Source organism: Squalius cephalus (assembly GCF_949319135.1).
Source record: "Squalius cephalus genome assembly, chromosome: 1".
Taxonomy (NCBI): domain Eukaryota; kingdom Metazoa; phylum Chordata; class Actinopteri; order Cypriniformes; family Leuciscidae; genus Squalius; species Squalius cephalus.
In genome coordinates, this window is record NC_137122.1 from 39,401,497 (window position 1) to 39,420,107 (window position 18,611).

At 37.2% G+C, this 18,611-nt stretch overlaps 2 protein-coding genes across 6 annotated transcripts; both read right to left on the minus strand.

Annotated features, from left to right (window-relative positions):
• Window positions 1–813: 813 nt before the first annotated feature.
• On the minus strand, window positions 814–7,829 carry syt5a (synaptotagmin Va). 3 transcript variants are annotated; one of them, XM_079858858.1, is made up of 10 exons: window positions 7,317–7,451; window positions 4,695–4,861; window positions 3,581–3,595; window positions 3,245–3,417; window positions 3,032–3,121; window positions 2,723–2,890; window positions 2,375–2,542; window positions 2,174–2,291; window positions 1,832–1,965; window positions 815–1,370 (listed from the first exon to the last, which is right to left on the minus strand). In XM_079858858.1, the coding sequence occupies exons 2-10, from the start codon at window positions 4,849–4,851 to the stop codon at window positions 1,161–1,163; spliced, it is 1,233 nt and encodes a 410-aa protein (XP_079714984.1). In that variant the 5' UTR covers window positions 4,852–4,861; window positions 7,317–7,451; the 3' UTR covers window positions 815–1,160. The 3 variants fall into 3 exon arrangements, with proteins under 3 accessions (XP_079714985.1, XP_079714986.1, XP_079714984.1); XM_079858859.1 differs by lacking the exon at window positions 3,581–3,595 and having other exon boundaries at window positions 814–1,370; window positions 7,317–7,829; XM_079858860.1 differs by lacking the exon at window positions 3,581–3,595 and having other exon boundaries at window positions 814–1,370; window positions 4,691–4,861; window positions 7,317–7,643.
• Window positions 7,830–8,240: 411 nt separating this feature from the next.
• Window positions 8,241–17,942, minus strand: LOC307151943 (ferritin, middle subunit-like; the record flags this gene model as incomplete). Of its 3 annotated transcripts, none has more annotated exons than XM_079860198.1 (4): window positions 8,241–8,780; window positions 8,910–9,035; window positions 9,157–9,303; window positions 10,527–10,836. In XM_079860198.1, 4 exons carry the CDS (start codon window positions 10,629–10,631, stop codon window positions 8,631–8,633), a joined length of 528 nt encoding a protein of 175 aa, XP_079716324.1. In that variant the 3' UTR covers window positions 8,241–8,630. The 3 variants fall into 3 exon arrangements, with proteins under 3 accessions (XP_079716324.1, XP_079716326.1, XP_079716325.1); XM_079860200.1 differs by lacking the exon at window positions 10,527–10,836 and adding an exon at window positions 17,658–17,762 and having other exon boundaries at window positions 8,381–8,780; XM_079860199.1 differs by lacking the exons at window positions 8,241–8,780; window positions 8,910–9,035; window positions 9,157–9,303; window positions 10,527–10,836 and adding exons at window positions 15,337–15,758; window positions 15,888–16,013; window positions 16,152–16,298; window positions 17,658–17,942.
• Window positions 17,943–18,611: the final 669 nt, after the last annotated feature.

Sequence of the window (18,611 nt, forward strand, 5' to 3'; positions counted from 1 at the left end):
AACATTGTTGCTGTGTGAACATAACGTATACACAAGAGCCTTTGGGAAGCCGATTTAAAAATCATTCAGTCTAAGCTAGTCTAAAAACAGCAGTGTTGTAGCGTGACAATTGCAGATTCACTTCCTCACACAGATATCATGCTAATGTAGATTAGGAGATTTTTCAGTTATCTGGCAAATTACTAATCTAAAACCAAAACGTATGACAATATTGTAAAGATATAGACTATTTTGTGAATATATTCTGATTTGGTTGGATAAACTATCTCAGTCATGTCCACTTGCTATCATTTTGGCTAAGTTTGCATTTTCCTTACAGCACATCTCGTCTGCTCATGTTACTCTGTCTGTTTTGTAGTCTTTTACCAATTCATATTTAACCAGTTAACTAACTTTGTATTTAAAATGCAGCCTCTTTATCTGTTCAACCTTCTCCAGTCTCTCTCTTTCTCTCTCTCTCTATGACTTTGCCTGTGTGTCCTTTCTGGTCTCCTTCATCCTCTCCACTCACCCGCCCTTCTCTGGCTCTAATTCCCTGCTCACATGTATGGCTTAGTCCAGTACTGCACTTGGAACACAGCCGAAAACAGCACAAGATTAATCCAGGCTTCCACCTACAATCGGACAACTCTATAAATACTGCTGAACCCAACCAGACAGTTGATATTGGTAGACATGTTAACAGACAATAATGGCTTCCATATTATTAAAGCCTTTTCTAGTAGATTATGGTGAAATATTTATCATCGATTGATTACTATAGGTTTTACAACTTTTGTGTCTGTTTATATAAAATGAAAACACATCTTAAAATCTGTTATAATATATCCAGTTGCTGTTTTTATTGTCAACTTGGTTCACAGAAAAGACGAGGCAAATCAGGACAGTTCTCATACAGTTATAGACACATACAACACTTTCAAACAAAACACACAGTTATCATCCACATACACACACATTTACATAAGAAACGATCCAGATGAACAGAAAATACATAACATTTATAAAAGTTAATCCTCCTTTGTTTCACAGTAAAGAAGGGGTACAGGAAATAATGACGTTAATGACGCAACAGACAGAAGCTTCTCAGTGACAGGACGTATGAGATTTAAATAATGTTTAGCCAAAACTTTTATTTGAGGGGTGGATAAGTAAGATATTTAGCGCATAGGTGCTTTAAGGGCAGCGTCTACTTCTTCTTCAGGCTGAAGGGTGTGCCACTGGGCCACAGGTCGTCTGGGATTGGCCAACATGTCTGACCAGTGTCGCAGACCCACCCCACTAGCACCAAACCCAATCCAGCACTTCCCAATCGCATCATTGCTTCCCAGTTTATCATAGTCATAGACAGTGATCAGCACCTGGATCTTCTGCAGGGACACAGAGAAATATAGGTCAATGAATGATTTGATACAATGCTCTTATTGTGTTAAATAAATACATGTATGTAATTACAGCTGTAATTAATTGATGTAATTACATTTGTAATTACACTGTTAACCCTTCCCTTACACCTTAACCCACCCTTAAATCTACCCATACCACCAAACCTGTCTCTAACCTTACCCGTATCCCACCTCAATAGCAGCAAAAGTGTTTTACAATACAACATGAACACAATAAGTACATTGTAACTAACAAATATTATGTTTTGATGTTAGTACATCATAGTTAAAGACACCTAATATAAAGTGTGACCCATTATATTGTAGACACAGATGAATTTACTAGTAGCATTAGCGTTATAATCGTAGTGTATTCATAGTAAAAAGGTTGCATTGTATTGTAAATCTGTAAATGTATTAGAGATGTTTCAAACAGATATATTTACCTGAACCTGAGCGAAGGGGATTTCAAAGCTGAAACTTTCATTGAAGTAAGGGTTCAGTGTGTTCTGCTTAACTGTCGTCTTCTTCTTCTTGATGCGCTTTCCGTTGTGTTGCAAAACCACTTTCACAAAAGGATCTAAGAGAGAAAGTGAGAAAGAGAGGATGCCATTGTACATGGATAAAGACAGAAATGCACAGAATTTCCACAGAAATATTTAAAAGTATAGAAATCTAATTATACTGAAATAAAGTCACATTTGATGCGTAGAGAATCATTTCATTTGAATATCAAGTACAACACAGAACGTAATCTAATTTGAACATAATAATGCTTCCACAGTCACCTGATAAACCACCCACATCCATCTTCTTCAGGTTCTTGGCTTCCATGATACAGACGGTCAGTTTACCGGAGGTGGGCACATAGCGCAGGGAGATACAGATGTCTCCAAGCTTTTCTTCCTGTTGAGAAGGAAGAGGAGTGTGTTTAGCTAAAAATCATCAAAGAACAGAATGTGTGTAAAAAGTCTGAAGGAAAGCCTTACTTCCTCTTTCTCTCCTCCAACTAGGTCTTTCCATTCGTGTATGGGCTGGCCCAGGTCAATACTGTTCATGGCGATTTTGATCTCTCCAATTACGTCATGTTTACCAAAGCGGTCAAAGTCAAACACCTGCAAGACCAGAGTCTGTCCCGCTAGATCATTGAAGGGGATCTGGAAACAGAAATAAAACATACTATTTGAACACAATTTGCATTTGCTTTGTTTAGAGAAAAAAAAAAGTCAGTTACTTATTCTACAATAAAATCAAGCATAACAGATAAAGTGTATGACAAATTGCCTTTTGGCAAATCCCCCCAAAAATGCATGGTTGTAAGGATATAACTGCAATACCTTAAATATGAATGTCTCATTGAAAACAGGACACAGGTTCTTGCGCTGGACCTTTGTTTCAAACTTTTTCTTCTTGTCTGGTAGCATATAAACTTTGACATAGGGGTCAGACGTTCCACCAATATCCATGGCAGGAAGGTCTTGTGCTTGCAAGATACCGACAATGAGCTGAAGATTGTTGAAGAAAAGGTTGTGGGTCAGGTGTTCAAAATCAAGAAGCTGGTCACACATTCTTTAAAACGACATTTTTGCTGAATTGTATAAAAAATTAACTAGCATGCATATTATGAACATCCACTCTCAACCAACCTGATTGTCAGTGAAGTTGTAATCCAGAGAGTATTCCAACTTGCCATAATTTTCTTTCTCTCCCTCGCCCTCTCCTTCTTTAGGTTGTTCCTAAGGGGGTTGAGTATTAAGTATGGGTAGTATAAATGAGGGGTTAAATTAAAATGAATAATTTAACAGAAACAAGATCCGACAGAGTTCCATTTTCTGCTTTGAGCTTCCAAGCTCTCTCACCTCGCCTGCTTCTTCATCTCCCTCCTTTTTCACCCTTCTTCGTCCTCCCTTCCTCTCTCTGACTTTCTTTGTTTTCTTCTTCCCTCCCAAGCACTTCTTATAGATACAGAAAGCAAAGCAGCCAACCAAGGCTAGCACGACCACAACTATGGCACCAATAGCCCACATGGGCACTGTGCAGTAGAGAAAGAAAGAAAGAAAGTTAAAGAAAAAAAACAACAACAAAAAAACCCCCATAATTTCTGCAAAATGAATAGATGGATAGATGAATGGATGGATGGAGGGATGGAGGGAGGGAGGGCTGACAGAAAAAGGCTTTGAAAAATTGGAACTTACTTCTGATCTTGTGGTCTGTTTATGGAATAGATGAAAACATGTAGAATTTACATGGAAATGAAAATAATAAAAAAAAATGTAGGAATTAACGTCACAGTTTAATGGGGATGGATGTTTGTAATGATAATATGATGAAACTGGACTGGAGGTCAATTTAACATCAGAAAGACATAGGAGAGATGTTCAATTTTGGTTGAATATGATAATCAGTTTGATGTCAAAAGCCAACATTGGACAGATGTTATATTTTGCTTACTTAAAGGGGTCATCGGATGCCCATTTTCCACAAGTTGGTATGACTCTTTAGCGTCTTCATGTAAAGTTCATAATATACTTTGGTTTAAATTCCTCAGTGGTTGTGTAAAACAACAGCCTTTTTACCTCCTCAAAAACAGCTCTGTTCACAGCGACCCGTTTCGGTGCATGTCTCTTTAAATGATAATGAGCAACTGCTCACCCCACCCCTCAAAACACACAAAGTGCTGCCTTGGTTGACAGTTCACAAATGGCTGAGGGCGGAAATATGCTAATACGGGACAGTCCGTCAGTGGTCGTGGGTGGAGCATGAGCAATATGACATCATATTGCTCAGAAAATCCAAACGGCTTGATTATTGAGGGTGTTTAGACTTTTTGAGGATTAAAAAAAAGGAGTGAATGGATTTTTTTAATTGTATGGTGGTTGTGTCCACACACTGCAAAGACACATTTATATGCAAACAACATATAAAAGTGAATTTTGCATCCGATGACCCCTTTAATACAATGAAATATCACCATATGATAATGTTATAATTCAACATTGTGTTAAAGTTAACATTTTGGTGTTTAGCAGACGTTGGGTTTGGGTTACGTCATGATTAAATGTTGCCGTTTGACATCAATACCATGTTGGCATGAGGCGATTCCACTACTTAAAAGCAACAAAATATCAATGTCAGCAATCGTCAGTATTCTACGTCACATTGAAGTTGGCATTAGACGTTGTTCTGACATTGAATTTTGGTCCCACAATGTAGATATTCAACTAAATATCTACGTCTTATGATGTTGGTGGCCAGCAGCTGAGATAAGATTAAGTGTGGCATATATCTTGATATAAAATTATTACTTACTAGGTAGATGGCCAAGCTCATTGAAGAACTTGTTCTTCATATTTATGAAGTTGTGGGAGTGGTGCGAGGGAGGGGGCGGAGGGGGTGGAGCAGGATTAGGCTCCTCCTCTGATTCTGCTGCCCTCCGCCCACGATGCTGCATACTGACCAATCGCATGGCTGATCAGCTAGAGGCATAAAACAGACTGTTACTGTCCTGAAATAACCTACATGAACTAAATGCTCCAAGTCACACATATCCCCTAGATCAGTCTTGTGTCCTCAAGTCTAAAGTATTTATTTCATGTCCCTCTTTTTATTATGTGTTCCTTTCCATCCCATCCACCACCCCTCCTTCTGTCAAGCTCACACTATCTCTCTCTTTCCCTCCCCTCCTCTGTCCTCTTTGTGCCTGGCGTGACTTTTGATGGAGTAAACTCTAATGCTATAGAGCTCTGCATGTCCGTTATTAATCCTTCTGGAACCATGCACGCATAATGCTGCCCATATGTGTTCAAACACTATAATGTGCTCAAAAAACATTGTTCACACACATTAACACACAATGGATATGTCTCCACCTGCCCTGCTCAGCTGATCTGACCTAGTCACTCTCAGCAGATGTATAACGAGATTAATTGCCAAAGCTAATCCAAAAATCCTCGGGTTTAAGTAAATTAGGAACGGGGCCCTCCCCTTGCCTCCTCACTTTCACACTTGAGCCTACACAACCAACAACATCTTGTCACCAGAACGACATATAAAAGACTACATAAGAATGTGTCGAGCAGTAAGGTCACTGTTGGATTAATGAGGGCAGGACTTTGTGATGATTCTCTTCCTGTAGCTTGTTTACCAGTCAGCCACAGGGACTGACCACAGCGATGAAAGACGATGGACATAAAGCCTTTTCTTGTCATAGTTAAAAGGATGACATTTTTGTATTTCTCTAGAGATAGCCCCAAAGCCTGCTTCAGTTTACAGATACATGCCTTACATACTTGACCTCGCTGGTTCATGATGATTAACAGCGACCCATTTAAAAAAAAAATCTTTTGTATACACACAATGTATAACAAACCAATAAAATGGTTAAAAAAAAGAACAAAGTACTTTGAAAAAAATAAGATATTTCAAGAGTTTTTATACGTGCTGGTTAGATTTTATTTAAATAGATTTTTTGTCCATTAAAAAAATAATTTATATTGAGTGAACTTATGTGTTACTTACATATTATATACTGTAGCAATGATGCTTCTAGCAACAAACTTATTGAAATATATAGTAGCCTACATACTTCAATAAGTTTGTTGCTAAGAAGCATACAGTTGAATTTTATATATATAAATATTAAACTTTTTTTTATATATACCAGTGCCTAAGCCGCTCAAGAGGATATATATATATAGAATATTAATATTAGAGAATATATATATATACACATATATATATGTGTGTGTGTGTATCAGTGCCTCAGCCATATTTTTTATTTTACTTTTATTAAAATTGGTATTAACATTATTTTTGTATTTAGGCTACTTAGTAGTGAAATGTTAGCTAGGACACAAGTCTACTGGATTCATAAAGCAGTCGCACTGTTTTCATATTTAGTAGTGACATCTGCAAAAAGTCACTCACTTTCGCTACAAGAAAAATAAAAATAAAGTATTTTTAAAAGAAACTTCTAAAACATTGTTTTCCAACATTTGTTATTGAATGAATGTATCGCATAACATAAAGCGTTAAAACAACGCAGTGATTTCTTCTCTTTTGCAAAGAGAGAAGATACATTGAAAGTGGTTAATCTGAGAGTTCAGAAACCATAGTTTGTGTCATTTACAGACAGGACTGCCCTAATCTGGCTAAAGAGGGCCAGTCGCTCTGTGCGTCACAGACCATCAGACGGCGTCATATGGCCTTGCCCCCATCCCCCCTCCCCCCTGCCTCTTTTGTCTTCTTCTTCTTCATCTGTAGGCCTACTTTTTCCAGCAGCGGGCAGAACTGCTGTATTTTCGGATTACCTAAATCTCATCCAGACACCCTGTTTCTCTGGAAAAAATCATGCGGAGCACACAGAGTTGTCTAAGACTGAAAATAATCTACGCACACAGATACGCTAAGCATTAATTTAGTCGAGACACAAAATCATCTTATCACCAGATCTTAGAGGGAACAAATATGCCTACTGTCAAACAAAATATGAAGAAAAAAGACAAAACTAAAAACAAGTTACGTGTTGTTTGTTAACGTCACTGTGCGGTATTACATTTGAAATGGTCCTTTTAATTTAGCTTTGTGTGTGGACTGGGTTGCAGCCCATAATAGTGTAGAATTTAACTGGTGACAATATTTTCACAGCACTTGTGCTGTTAAATTCAACTGGTGGCATAATTTTTAAATAGCCACAACTACGTAGCCTATTTTAATTAATGTTATAAAACTGCACAAACTAGGCTATATTAGGCTAAATCTATAATAGGCCTAACCATAAAATAACTAGGCTACAAAATAGCCTACTTTAAAAAACAAACAAACAAACAAAACGTTTTAAATGACGCTACTTGACATGTCAATTGGATAGTAGCCTAATATTTACACGAATAGAAAGCGCGTGAAGAGCTGATAAATAATAATCAAACTTACCTGATGATCTCCTACTGATCCAACTCTAGCCTATATAGAAGCTGCGCGTTGGTTAGAGAGACGCACTAGCCCACTCACACACTGCTCTAACTTACACTTATCATCCTCTCTGTCATCTGTCCCTCTTTCTCTCTCTCTCCTCAAAGCGCATTTGAAGCGCCAAACCCTCTTTCACTTGGATTAATCGTGCTCTCCCTTCTGTTCGCAGTTATGTGCCCTGCTCAGTTTTCTCATGTGACAATCTTATTTCATCCATCTCGTATGTCATTTATAAGTTTGCTATTAGGCTATCCCATATAATCTCCTGTATGCTGTTTATCCGATTCTAATTTCCAATACAGTTTTCGTTCAGTGACCCCTCTGAATCGGATTATAGCCTAGTGGCTCACCGCTGCTAATAGACTACTAGATAGATTGATTTGGGATAGGAAGTTGTGAAATGAATTGGTTTTGAAATTAGAACAAGGCGTCTCCCACAGATGATGATTATTGAGATATATTGAATAAAAATCTGTTGGACCACAAAGGGCCTCGGTCGTTCAGGGTTCATGGTCAATGTGGGATTATAGCCTACATGGAGGAAACACCACCCTCATGTGGTAAAATGTAATGCTACACATTTTTACGGTGGAAATTTAATTCATGTGAATATTTACGTTTATTAATTTAGCAGACCACGAAAATGTTCCATGTTAAAGTTAGTATTTTGTGTATATTGTGTAGGCTATAATTTTATATTTTAGTATAGCCTACATTTCATTTGATTAAATACACATACAGTTCTGTCATAATGGCATCTTCATCCTTTCAGGATGAAAACTCAAGCTTTTGTGATGTCTGTTTTTTTCTTACTTTATCTTCTGTTTTGTGAGGTTTGGTGTCTCTGTTATAACAATTTTTGTACATTAATAAAATACACTATCAAATAGTTACCACTTTTAATAGATCTTCATTCTCTTTTTTGCAGGCTGAATAATAGGCCTACAGACTGTCCAATATACTGTAATATAAATACACCCCACTAAATGCATCCCACAATTTTAAATAAAAAAGACAAGGTTATTCAGCTCAAAATGTTTATTTAAATTCACTACGTCAGTCAGTGCACATTCAACATAAGCCTTGCTTGATGTCAATCACAAGATAACTATTTAATCATTTTACACTGCATCATTTTATAATAGCAACTGGAACCTTTACTTGATGTTAACCTTTCAACCTCTCACACTTTAAAAATTTGCACAAGAGCTGTTTGATAAGAACATATTTAAGAGAATAGTAATTATTCATTTATGTATGATCTGAGGGCTGCATTTAGCTGCTCAGGGTTTGCTTGTCAAACAGGTACTCCGCCATCCTGTTGTTGCCAGCATCCATCTTGGAAAGGTTGGTGATGTGGTCACCAATCTTCTTGATGGCCTCCACCTGCTCATTCAGGTAATGAGTCTCCAGGAAGTCACACAGCTGTTGGACAAGACATCAGAAAATAATTTAGGATGCAAACTTCCCAGAGAATAAGTGAAATTGTTTTAAAAAGACATGTATATGGAGGCAAATTTAGAGTCTCAACTTCATAAAATGAGGATCACTCACATGAGGGTCTCTCTTCTCAGAGGCGGCCTTATGTAGATCCAGCAGAGCCTGATTGACGTTCTTCTCCAGCTGAAGAGCGCACTGCATAGCGATCAGTCCATTGCCCCACATATCACGCTCTGGTTTCTGGAAAGGTAGATACACAGATCAGTGAGCAAGTTACATGGCATAAAGTCATTCCATTAGCAAGAGCTCTAGAGTCAGTTGTGATACAATGTTCAAAGTCAAAAGGCTTCATTCAAAGCACCTTTACGTCCTGAAGGACAATTTTTCCTCCCCTCTTGTTCTGGAACTCCATGAATTTCTCGGCATGCTCGCGCTCCTCCTCACTGTTTTCCTTGAAGAACTTGGCAAAACCAGCAAGAGCCACATCATCCCGTTTGAAGTAGAAAGCCTGAACAAAATCGAATAGGAATAGATATAACTATATGTTAAGGACAAATTGCAGTAATTCACATTTTTCAGAAAATTTACTGTATTTTTCATACAGTATTTTTTCTGTTTTCTTAAATTACATAAAAATACAAATATAATCTGTAATTAAACAGTAACAAAACAGTTAAATGATAAAACGGTCAAATGACTGGCAGCCATAGACCCCCCCCCCCCCCCCCCCCCCAGAAAAACAGAAAAACACTGTTATTTCACAGGTATTTACTGAAATAACACGATCAAATACCTTCATTGTAAAATAATCTTTAAAAAATGGTCAAATAACTGGCAGCTACGGCCGCCAAACAAAAACCATAAAATTAAAGTAAAATATGCTAATTTAAATAAAGTGCAAAAAACTTTAACAGAAATTTAATGATGGAGAAAAAATAATGTTAAAAACTGAAGGGTCAAGAGCACTAAAGCAAACATTGATCTCCATCATGGTGGCATCAAACTTTATTATTTTCAATAAAACATCAACTTCTAAACCTCTGATAATTCTCAATAAGAACGTTAGTATGAAAGAAATAAAGTGAAGATGCTGAGATATTGAGAGATCTGTTAGTGTTTAATGTTCTGATGGGATTTAAAGTGTTTCTGTATGGTCTGTTTGTGTTGTGGGTCAAAAAAAAAAGGTAAAAATTCAGGAAATATATGTGAAATAACTTGTTTCTGTTAAAAAGTTTCTGTAAAAGTCTTTTGCACTTTATTTAAATTAGGATATTTTACATTCGTTTTATGGTTATTGTATGGCAGCCATTGCTGACAGTCATTTGACCATTTTTTAAAGATTTTATTTGTTACAGTGTAGGCCTATAAAAATTTAAAATCTCTCCAGCCGACGACATCCAATCAAAGTCAAACTAACTGATCATCACAGAATAAGAGTAATAGGCTGATGATGATCAGCAGCCACTCCTACCAAAACAGCCGTGGATGTTCCTATTAGACTGATGCCCGATGTCTGCTTATGGCATTTGAACGATTTATTCCGTTATTTTATTAATAAATAGGCTATAGGCCTACACATTTTAACAGTTTTCTTGTAGTTTTAAGATTTATATAACGCTGTTTTTAACGTTAGATAGACACAGTCAAGAATGGACAAGAAAAATCAATAGAGACAGACAACGTTCCTTATAACGATTTAGTAAAGTGACAAAATCAAAAAGAGATACTTGCCATTGAAGTGTAAGTGTAGGAAGCGTAAAGCTCAAAATTGATCATCTTGTTGATCAAAGCCTCGCAGTCGCGGTCGTAGTTCTGGCGAATCTGAGAAGTCTCCATTTCTGCCGTTTATTATTATCACAACGTTGGTGCAAAAATAAATAAGAAATTTAAATAAATTCCGGCGAGATCGAAGTTCCGTTCAATCACTGTTGAAGCAAGAACCTCTTCGTATCTTCCTGAAGCTGTGAGTGAAATGAAGGTGAGCATTTGTCTTATATAGCCTACGATCACAACATGATGCGTCACTGGAAATGACACCAGTAACTGGAACTGAGTAACACAGTGAGTTGACAATCCGCTGTCTTACTTGTAGGTTAGATAACAAAGACAAGATCAAATTGAATGGATAGGCTTTCTTTTAGTCTTTCCCTTTTCATAATTAATAGCATATAAATCCAACAGATTATTTTTTACAATTACAAGTATGATTTACATTCTGAAATGTAATTATAGAAACGTATATAAATGATGTATCTACATTTAAAATACATATTTTAGTTCCCCAACTTTTTTATTTCATATTAAATGCCTCCCACTTACTTTTGTACCTTTATCATCCATTTCTGTAGTCACATAGGCTATTCCCTTTGCATATATAGACTATAAACTTATTATTAAATGATTGTTTATGCAGTAATGTTCTGATTAAACTGATTAACACTCTCCTATCATTAGCTTTAGCTACTAAAAGAAATTGTTGAAAATGTGAAGTAGCTACACAACATTCACATCATTAGTAAGCTATCATAGTGGTGATTAATGATGATCACTATTCTCATTCACCATGCATGCTAGTTGTTTTATTACAATATTTTAGTGATAAACATTGTTTTATTATAGGCTAATATATAATTGTTTTATTTCAATGTTTCAACTAGACCAATTTTTTTTAAAAAAAATCTAATTTTCCATCAATAGAAAACTGCATTACAAAGTTCCAGGTTATATCTATGCTGTGTGTGAAGCCTGATAGCAATATATTAGGAGCCTGTTATGGCAAATGTCATGGGACAATCCTAATAGCCTATTACTCCACTTGGGAGTTAATGCCATTTTTCACCTGGTAACGGCCTTTAGATACCTGACACCTGACTGATTAAAAGAGTGAAGACAGGTGACAATTACAAAGCAATTTTGTACCAGAAATTGTCCATGAAAGCTCATTCTGTGTCAGCAACAAGTGCAAACACCCAAGAGATGACATGGAGCTGCGTCTCTGTGACTCAGCACTTTCTCTCTCATGAAAGATGCGTGTATGTTTGTAACCTGACCAACTCCCTAGGATACAAGTGTGAAATCATCAAGTTCCTTTGTGGATTATTTTTATTCTTTAGTTTTAATCAGTCTATTCTTGAATCTGTCACATTTTGAGTTTGTTTATGTTCAGAGTTTCATGGTTAGTTTTCTAGTTGTTAATTCTATCCATCTTCCGCTCCATCATGAACTGGTCTCATTTATTCAGTTCAGGTGCTCCTCATTAAGTTATCCTTGTTTGCTCACCATAGTTATACTCACTGTCTTGGTTCTCCCTTTGTTCTGGTGTATTGGTCTAGTTTAAGCTGTTGAGTTGTGTTATTTCTTGTAATTTTCTAGTCTTCTGTTTGTAAATGTAAAAACTTCCTTGGATTTTGATTCCAGTGAGGGTCTGAACCCAACTCTGTGACAGAATCATTTTATACTCTATATAATTTTAATATATACTGTTTGTGTCTATTGTCACAAATATTTCCACTTTAAATTAATGAGATTATCAGTAGCCTATTTTTAACCGGTCTAAAATATTTTTTTTGAGGAGGGTTATTTGAAAAGTTGTCTATGAATTTATAGCTTTAGGTTGAAATAAGACTGCCTTGAAGTTGTGGTCGTAGTTCTGACAAATCTGAGAAGTCTCTATTTCGGTAGGTTTTTATTATCAAAATGTTGGTACACAAAAATTAAGAAAATTTGATTTAAAATAAGTTCCACCCAATTTAAAAATCACTCTGCCCAAGTAGCAGTGCTTCGCCTTCTGAGAATATAGTTCCCAGTATGTATAGGGTTAGAAGATGGCTGTGTCTCATGTGACCTTGTTATTTGTACACGCTGTGACTATACAAATCACAACATGTAAATAGGAAAATGTTGGCGTTATTTTGTCACTTATTGGGAGCAGTATGCTAGCTGGAGCCATTTACCTCCAGTCTTTGTGCTAAGCTAGGGTAGCGGTGGGTGCGTCAGACTGAGTTACGGCACGCACGGAGATGAAAAGGGTATGTATGGACTTATCTAACTCTGGGGGATACGGTGAATAAGCTAACGTCCCAAAAAGTCGGCGTGTTCCTTTAATATGGAGCCAATGCAGTCCTGACAGAACCAAACTAATATGGTCATACTTCCTGGTTCTAATTAATGGATGAAAAATGTGGTTTTATTAGAAATGCTGGAAATGTGGCTTTCAAATGAAAGATTGGTATCAAAGAGCACACCCAGGTTCCTAACTGACGATGAAGACTTGACAGAGCAGCCATCAAGTATATTAAGTGTTTGCTGCCAAAAAGCTTTTTTTTTCCATCTGTCCATAGAACGTTTGAAAAGTAACTGACACTAACTTCAAACGGGACGGGTTCTATGGTCAGATGAAACAAAAGCTTTTTGGCAGCAAACACTTAAAATGGGTTTGGTGCACACAAGGATAAAAGGTACCCCATGTGTAAAATGAAATACTCTGCTGTATCTTTAATGCTGTGGGCCTAATTTTCTGCCAGAGGTCCTGGACATCTTGTTCAGATACATGGCATCATGGATTTGATCAAGTTCCAACAGATAAAAAATCTAATTCTGACAACCTCTGCTAGAAATCTTATAACGGGCCATGTTTGGATCTTTCAACAGGACAGTGATCCAAAAACAAACATCAAAATCAAAACAAAAATGGGTCACTGATACTGAATATTGAACCCTATAGAAAATGAGTGGGCTGAACTGAAGAGAAGAAGCGTCAACATGGATCTGGGAATCTGAAGGATCTGGAGAGATTCTGTATGGAGGAATGGTCTCTGATCTCTTGTTAGGTGTTCTCCAAACTCTTCAGGCATCATAGGAGAAGACTCAGAGCTGTTATCTTGGACAAAGGATGATGCAAAAAGTATTTCATAAAAGGGCAAATAATTGTTCCCAACGTGTTTTGGAGAAAAACTTTTATTTCATAATGTGATTTACCCCCCACTTTAAATTCTTTTACTACAATGAAAGGTTAGATAATTTTGCTAATAAATATTAAAAGGATTAACAATGCAGATTTATTTTTTACAGCCATCTTTGATCATATTTACCAAGGGGGCAAATAATTCTGACCAGCACTGTACTTAAACTGACACCTACCGGGTGCGTCCGTGTAGCATCATGCAAAAATAAAGGTTTACTGTAACGGATGTGACTGTTAATGCGTTATTCGTAGATTTATTTAGTGTCTTTCCTAGAATGGGCAGTTTGCGACTTTGCGTGATAAACAACATACAGTAGCACTGGTATTACAAAGCATTCAGTGGCGCATGCCATTCAAATACATTTTCCACAAACTGGCAACATGTTTGTAAAAAATATTACAGACTTGAATGCGTTTAATTGACATTTAAAATATCACTTAATTAGGCTATTTAGGATTTTGTGTCACAATTATGTCAGTATAGCTGCTCATCTCATCTGTCAGTCACTACTGGAGGTGTCACAACATACGGCAACATATTCCGTGACGCGGTGTACTGTAAGTGTCAGTGTTTCGCGACAATGTCAGTGGCTCAATGAAGACCAGATGTGCCACCGGATGTGTCACTAAGCATAGTGGCATGTGCCATTAGCTTCTGTGCGTCAGATGCCATGTCACTTAATGTTAATACCGCCTCTCCACTATATCAAATAAATATCTAGGGTTTTCTTCTAAGGGAGTCGAAAAGTAAGGAGATCTAGCTGTTTTTAAGGCCTTTCAATATGCAATAACACTGTCCTTCCACAAAATGCGAAATACCTCTCTTGAGGGCCAGAGTGTGCTCGTTATACCACGGCTTCTGGCTATTTTCCTTAATCTTCTTTAAGCGCAAAGGAGCAACCATATGTCTAAAGTGCTGGAAAAGAGAGAGTCAAAAGTTTCTGTTTTAACATCGAGATCATCTAAGCTATCTGTTATACTGAGGAGTAGAAACTGATCAGGAAGTTTATTTGTAAAGCAATCTTTAGTGGTAGAAGTGATAGTTCTACCATATTTGTAACAGGGAGTTTGTTTTACAGCCATGGCTAAATGGAGTATACACAAGACTAGATAATTATCTGAGATGTCATCGCTCTGCAGCAGAATTGCAACACCATCAACATCGTACCATGTGACAATATTAGATCTAAAGTATGATTACAACAATAAGTGCGTCCTGACATGTGTTGTCTAACATTTACATTTAATCATTTAGCAGACGCTTTTATCTGATGCGACTTACAAAGGAGAGCAATAGAAGCAATCAAACTAGAATAGTATAGAATAGTAAATATTAGTATTAATGGGTAAAGTGTTGATGAAAAAGATGCTTTTTAGCAGTTTCTTGAAAATGAAACCAATAGAGTTTAGAATGTCTGTAAACGCCAAACCCAATGCATCTTCATTATCTACATGTATATTAAATCACCAACAATTAAGACTTTGACTCCAGCCAGTACTAATTCTGATAGAAAATCAGCAAATTATCATTTGATAATTAAGCAACCCTACCATTTTAAAAAATAAAGACAAGTGAATCCAGCCAAAAAAATGTTTATTTATCAAATTGACCATGTTAAAACCAGATAGTTCACGTTCAACAGGAAAGCATCGCCTTGGCTAGATAATGACTGATAAAAATAACAAAACTGCATAATTTGACAGTGGTATCATAAAACTTTAACTTAATCGAACATTTTCAACTTCAAACTTTAACATTTTAAACAAGAGCTGTGTGATGAGAACATATTGGTTGATGATTTAAGCCTAGAGTACAGCTGGAGGTTTTGCAGATGATCTGAGGGCTGCATTTAGCTGCTCAGGGTTTGCTTGTCAAACAGGTACTCCGCCATCCTGTTGTTGCCAGCATCCATCTTGGAAAGGTTGGTGATGTAGTCACCAATCTTCTTGATGGCCTCCACCTGCTCATTCAGGTAGTGAGTCTCCAGGAAGTCACACAGCTGGTGGACAAGACATCATTAAATAATTTAGGATGCAAACTTCCCAGAGAATAAGTGAAATTGTTTTAAAAAGACATGTATATGGAGGTAAATTTAGAGTCTCAACTTCATAAAATGAGGATCACTCACATGAGGGTCTTTCTTCTCAGAGGCGGCCTTATGTAGATCCAGCAGAGCCTGATTGACGTTCTTCTCCAGCTGAAGAGCGCACTGCATAGCGATCAGTCCATTGCCCCACATATCACGCTCTGGTTTCTGGAAAGGTAGATACACAGATCAGTGAGCAAGTTACATGGCATAAAGTCATTCCATTAGCAAGAGCTCTAGAGTCACTTTTGCTTATGTTACAAAGTTCAAAGTCAAAAGGCTTCATTCAAAATACTGTCAAAGCACCTTGATGTCCTGAAGGACAATGTTTCCTCCCCTCTTGTTCTGGAACTCCATTAATCTCTCGGCATGCTCGCGCTCCTCCTCACTGTTTTCCTTGAAGAATTTGGCAAAACCACCAAGAGCCACATCATCCCGTTTGAAGTAGAAAGCCTGAACAAAATCGAATAGGAATAGGAAATTGGCCATATGTTAAGGAACAAGGGATTAAAGAACACATTTTTATCAAGGACTTAAGTCATAAACAATTTATTTTTTAAATCTCTCCAATGAACGGCATCCAATCAAAGTCAAAGTAACTGATCACAGAATAAGAGTAATACTGTAATGTGTGTTGCGTTTTGGGATATTGTCTTGGCAACTAATGAGACTGATTAAGAAATGAGAAACACGGGGCAGGAGCTGTGTATTGAGAGACTGGGGTGGGGGTGGAAAAAGGTTTAAATGGAGTGCAAAAGACGATGGACGAGGGCTCGGTTCCGGTTACATTGTGAACAACAAGACGGTGCTCACCTTTTGTTGGGAGGGGGGTGTCGTTCGCAGTTGGTTAGGGCTGCCGGCGATGAAGATAGATAGATAGATAGATAGATAGATAGATCGATGGACTTTGTCATTTTGAAACGGACTTACGGTGGGATTTCCCCTTTTGTGACTGAGACTGTCAGATGTCAACAGTCCCTTTCACACAGAGATTCCGGAAAATACACGGATAAAGTGACCCGTTGTTGTTTCGAATTTCGACCCCCTGCCAAATTATTACCCCCCTCGTTGAAGTCAGTACCTGATTGCCTAATCCTAACCCCACCCCTAATCCCAGCCCCTCCCCCACAACTAATCCTAACCTACCAGTACAAGGGGGGTAATAATTTGGCGGGGGTCGAAATTCGCCACAACACCTGGACTGAACACGGCAATGTCACTAGGTCCCCAACCCGGCATCGATCCCGGCATCGATCCCGGGTCGTGTTTGCGTTCAGACAGAAGGCACTCTGGCAATTTGCCGGCAATTTCTCGGGTTCAAAGCGCTGTGTGAAAGGGGCTAACGTCAGTGCTGTGATGACACACCGTGACGACTCCGCTCACATTTCCCTTCACGGAACGGTGTGGAAGTTGATTTAAATTGTGGTGGTGTGTTGTCTTCTAGTGCCAGACCATACTAGCTTGAATAATTAAAGGTGGTGGCAGCAGCCTAAGAAAAACCTATATTATAATTACCTATATTATATTAGGCCTACCTACTGTATATTGATGATCAGTAGTCACTCGTTACAAATGTAAACAGCCGTTGATGTTCTCATTAGACTGATGCCCAATGTCTGCTTATGCCATATACGGTTATTATATTTATAATAAGTTGCCTATACAGTGTTCTTGTAATTTTAGATTTCTAGAACGCTGTTTTTTTTGTTAACGTTAGATAGACACATTTTGTCAAGAATGGAAAACAAAAATTAAGAGACAACATTCCTTATAACCATAAGTGACAAAACCAATAAGAGATAGGCTACTTGCCATTGAAGTGTAAGTGTAGGAAGCGTAAAGCTCCAAATTGATCATCTTGTTGATCAAAGCCTCGCAGTCGCGGTCGTAGTTCTGGCGAATCTGAGAAGTCTCCATTTCTGCCGTTTATTATCACAACGTTGGGTGCAATAATAAATAAGAAATTGTAATAAATTTTGGCGAGATTGAATTTACGTTCAACCACTGTTGAAGCAAGAACCTCTTCGTATCTTCCTGAAGCTGTGAGTGAAATGAAGGTGAGCATTTGTCTTATATACGATCACAACATGATGCGTCTCTGGAACTGAAACCGGTAACTGGAACTGATGAACATAGTGACTTGACAATCCGCTGTTTTGTAGGTTAGGATAACAAAGACAAGATCAAATTTAAAGGATGGGTTTATTTTTTTTGTCTCTCCTTTTTCATAATTAATAGCATAGTAAATCCAAAAGGTTATTTTTACAAGCATGATTTGCATTCTGAAATGTAAATAAAAACGTATTTAAATTATTTATCTACATTTAAAATACAACTTTTAGTCCCCCCCCCCCAACATTTTTTTGCCTCCCACTTACTTGTACCTTCATCATCCATTTCTGTAGTCACATATTGCATTTTGCATAGACTATGAACTTATTACCTATCATAATGATGGTCTTGTTAGTTCTAATTAAAATAACATTAATGATAACACTCTCCTGTCATTAGCTTTAGCTACTAAAAGAAATTGTTGAAAATGTGAGGTAGCTACACAACATTCACATCATTAGTAAGCTATCATAGTGGTGATTTATCACTATTCTCATTCACCATAATTGTTTTATTCAATATTTTTTGTGATAAACATTGTTTTATTATAATATATTATTGTTTTATTTCAATGTTACATTAAACCATTTTTCTAGAACAACTAGACCAATTTGTTAATTTTTCTAATTTTCCATCAATAGAAATTAGCATTAC

Excerpts from the sequence above, each read along its gene's own strand:
- syt5a (XM_079858858.1), bottom strand. The coding sequence starts at position 4,851 with ATGCGATTGGTCAGTATGCAGCATCGTGGGCGGAGGGCAGCAGAATCA. Across the intron at positions 2,543-2,722 it reads ATGAGACATTCATATTTAAG|ATCCCCTTCAATGATCTAGC; the intron begins GTATTGCAGTTA and ends TTCTGTTTCCAG. Across the intron at positions 1,371-1,831 it reads TCCCCTTCGCTCAGGTTCAG|AAGATCCAGGTGCTGATCAC; the intron begins GTAAATATATCT and ends GTGTCCCTGCAG.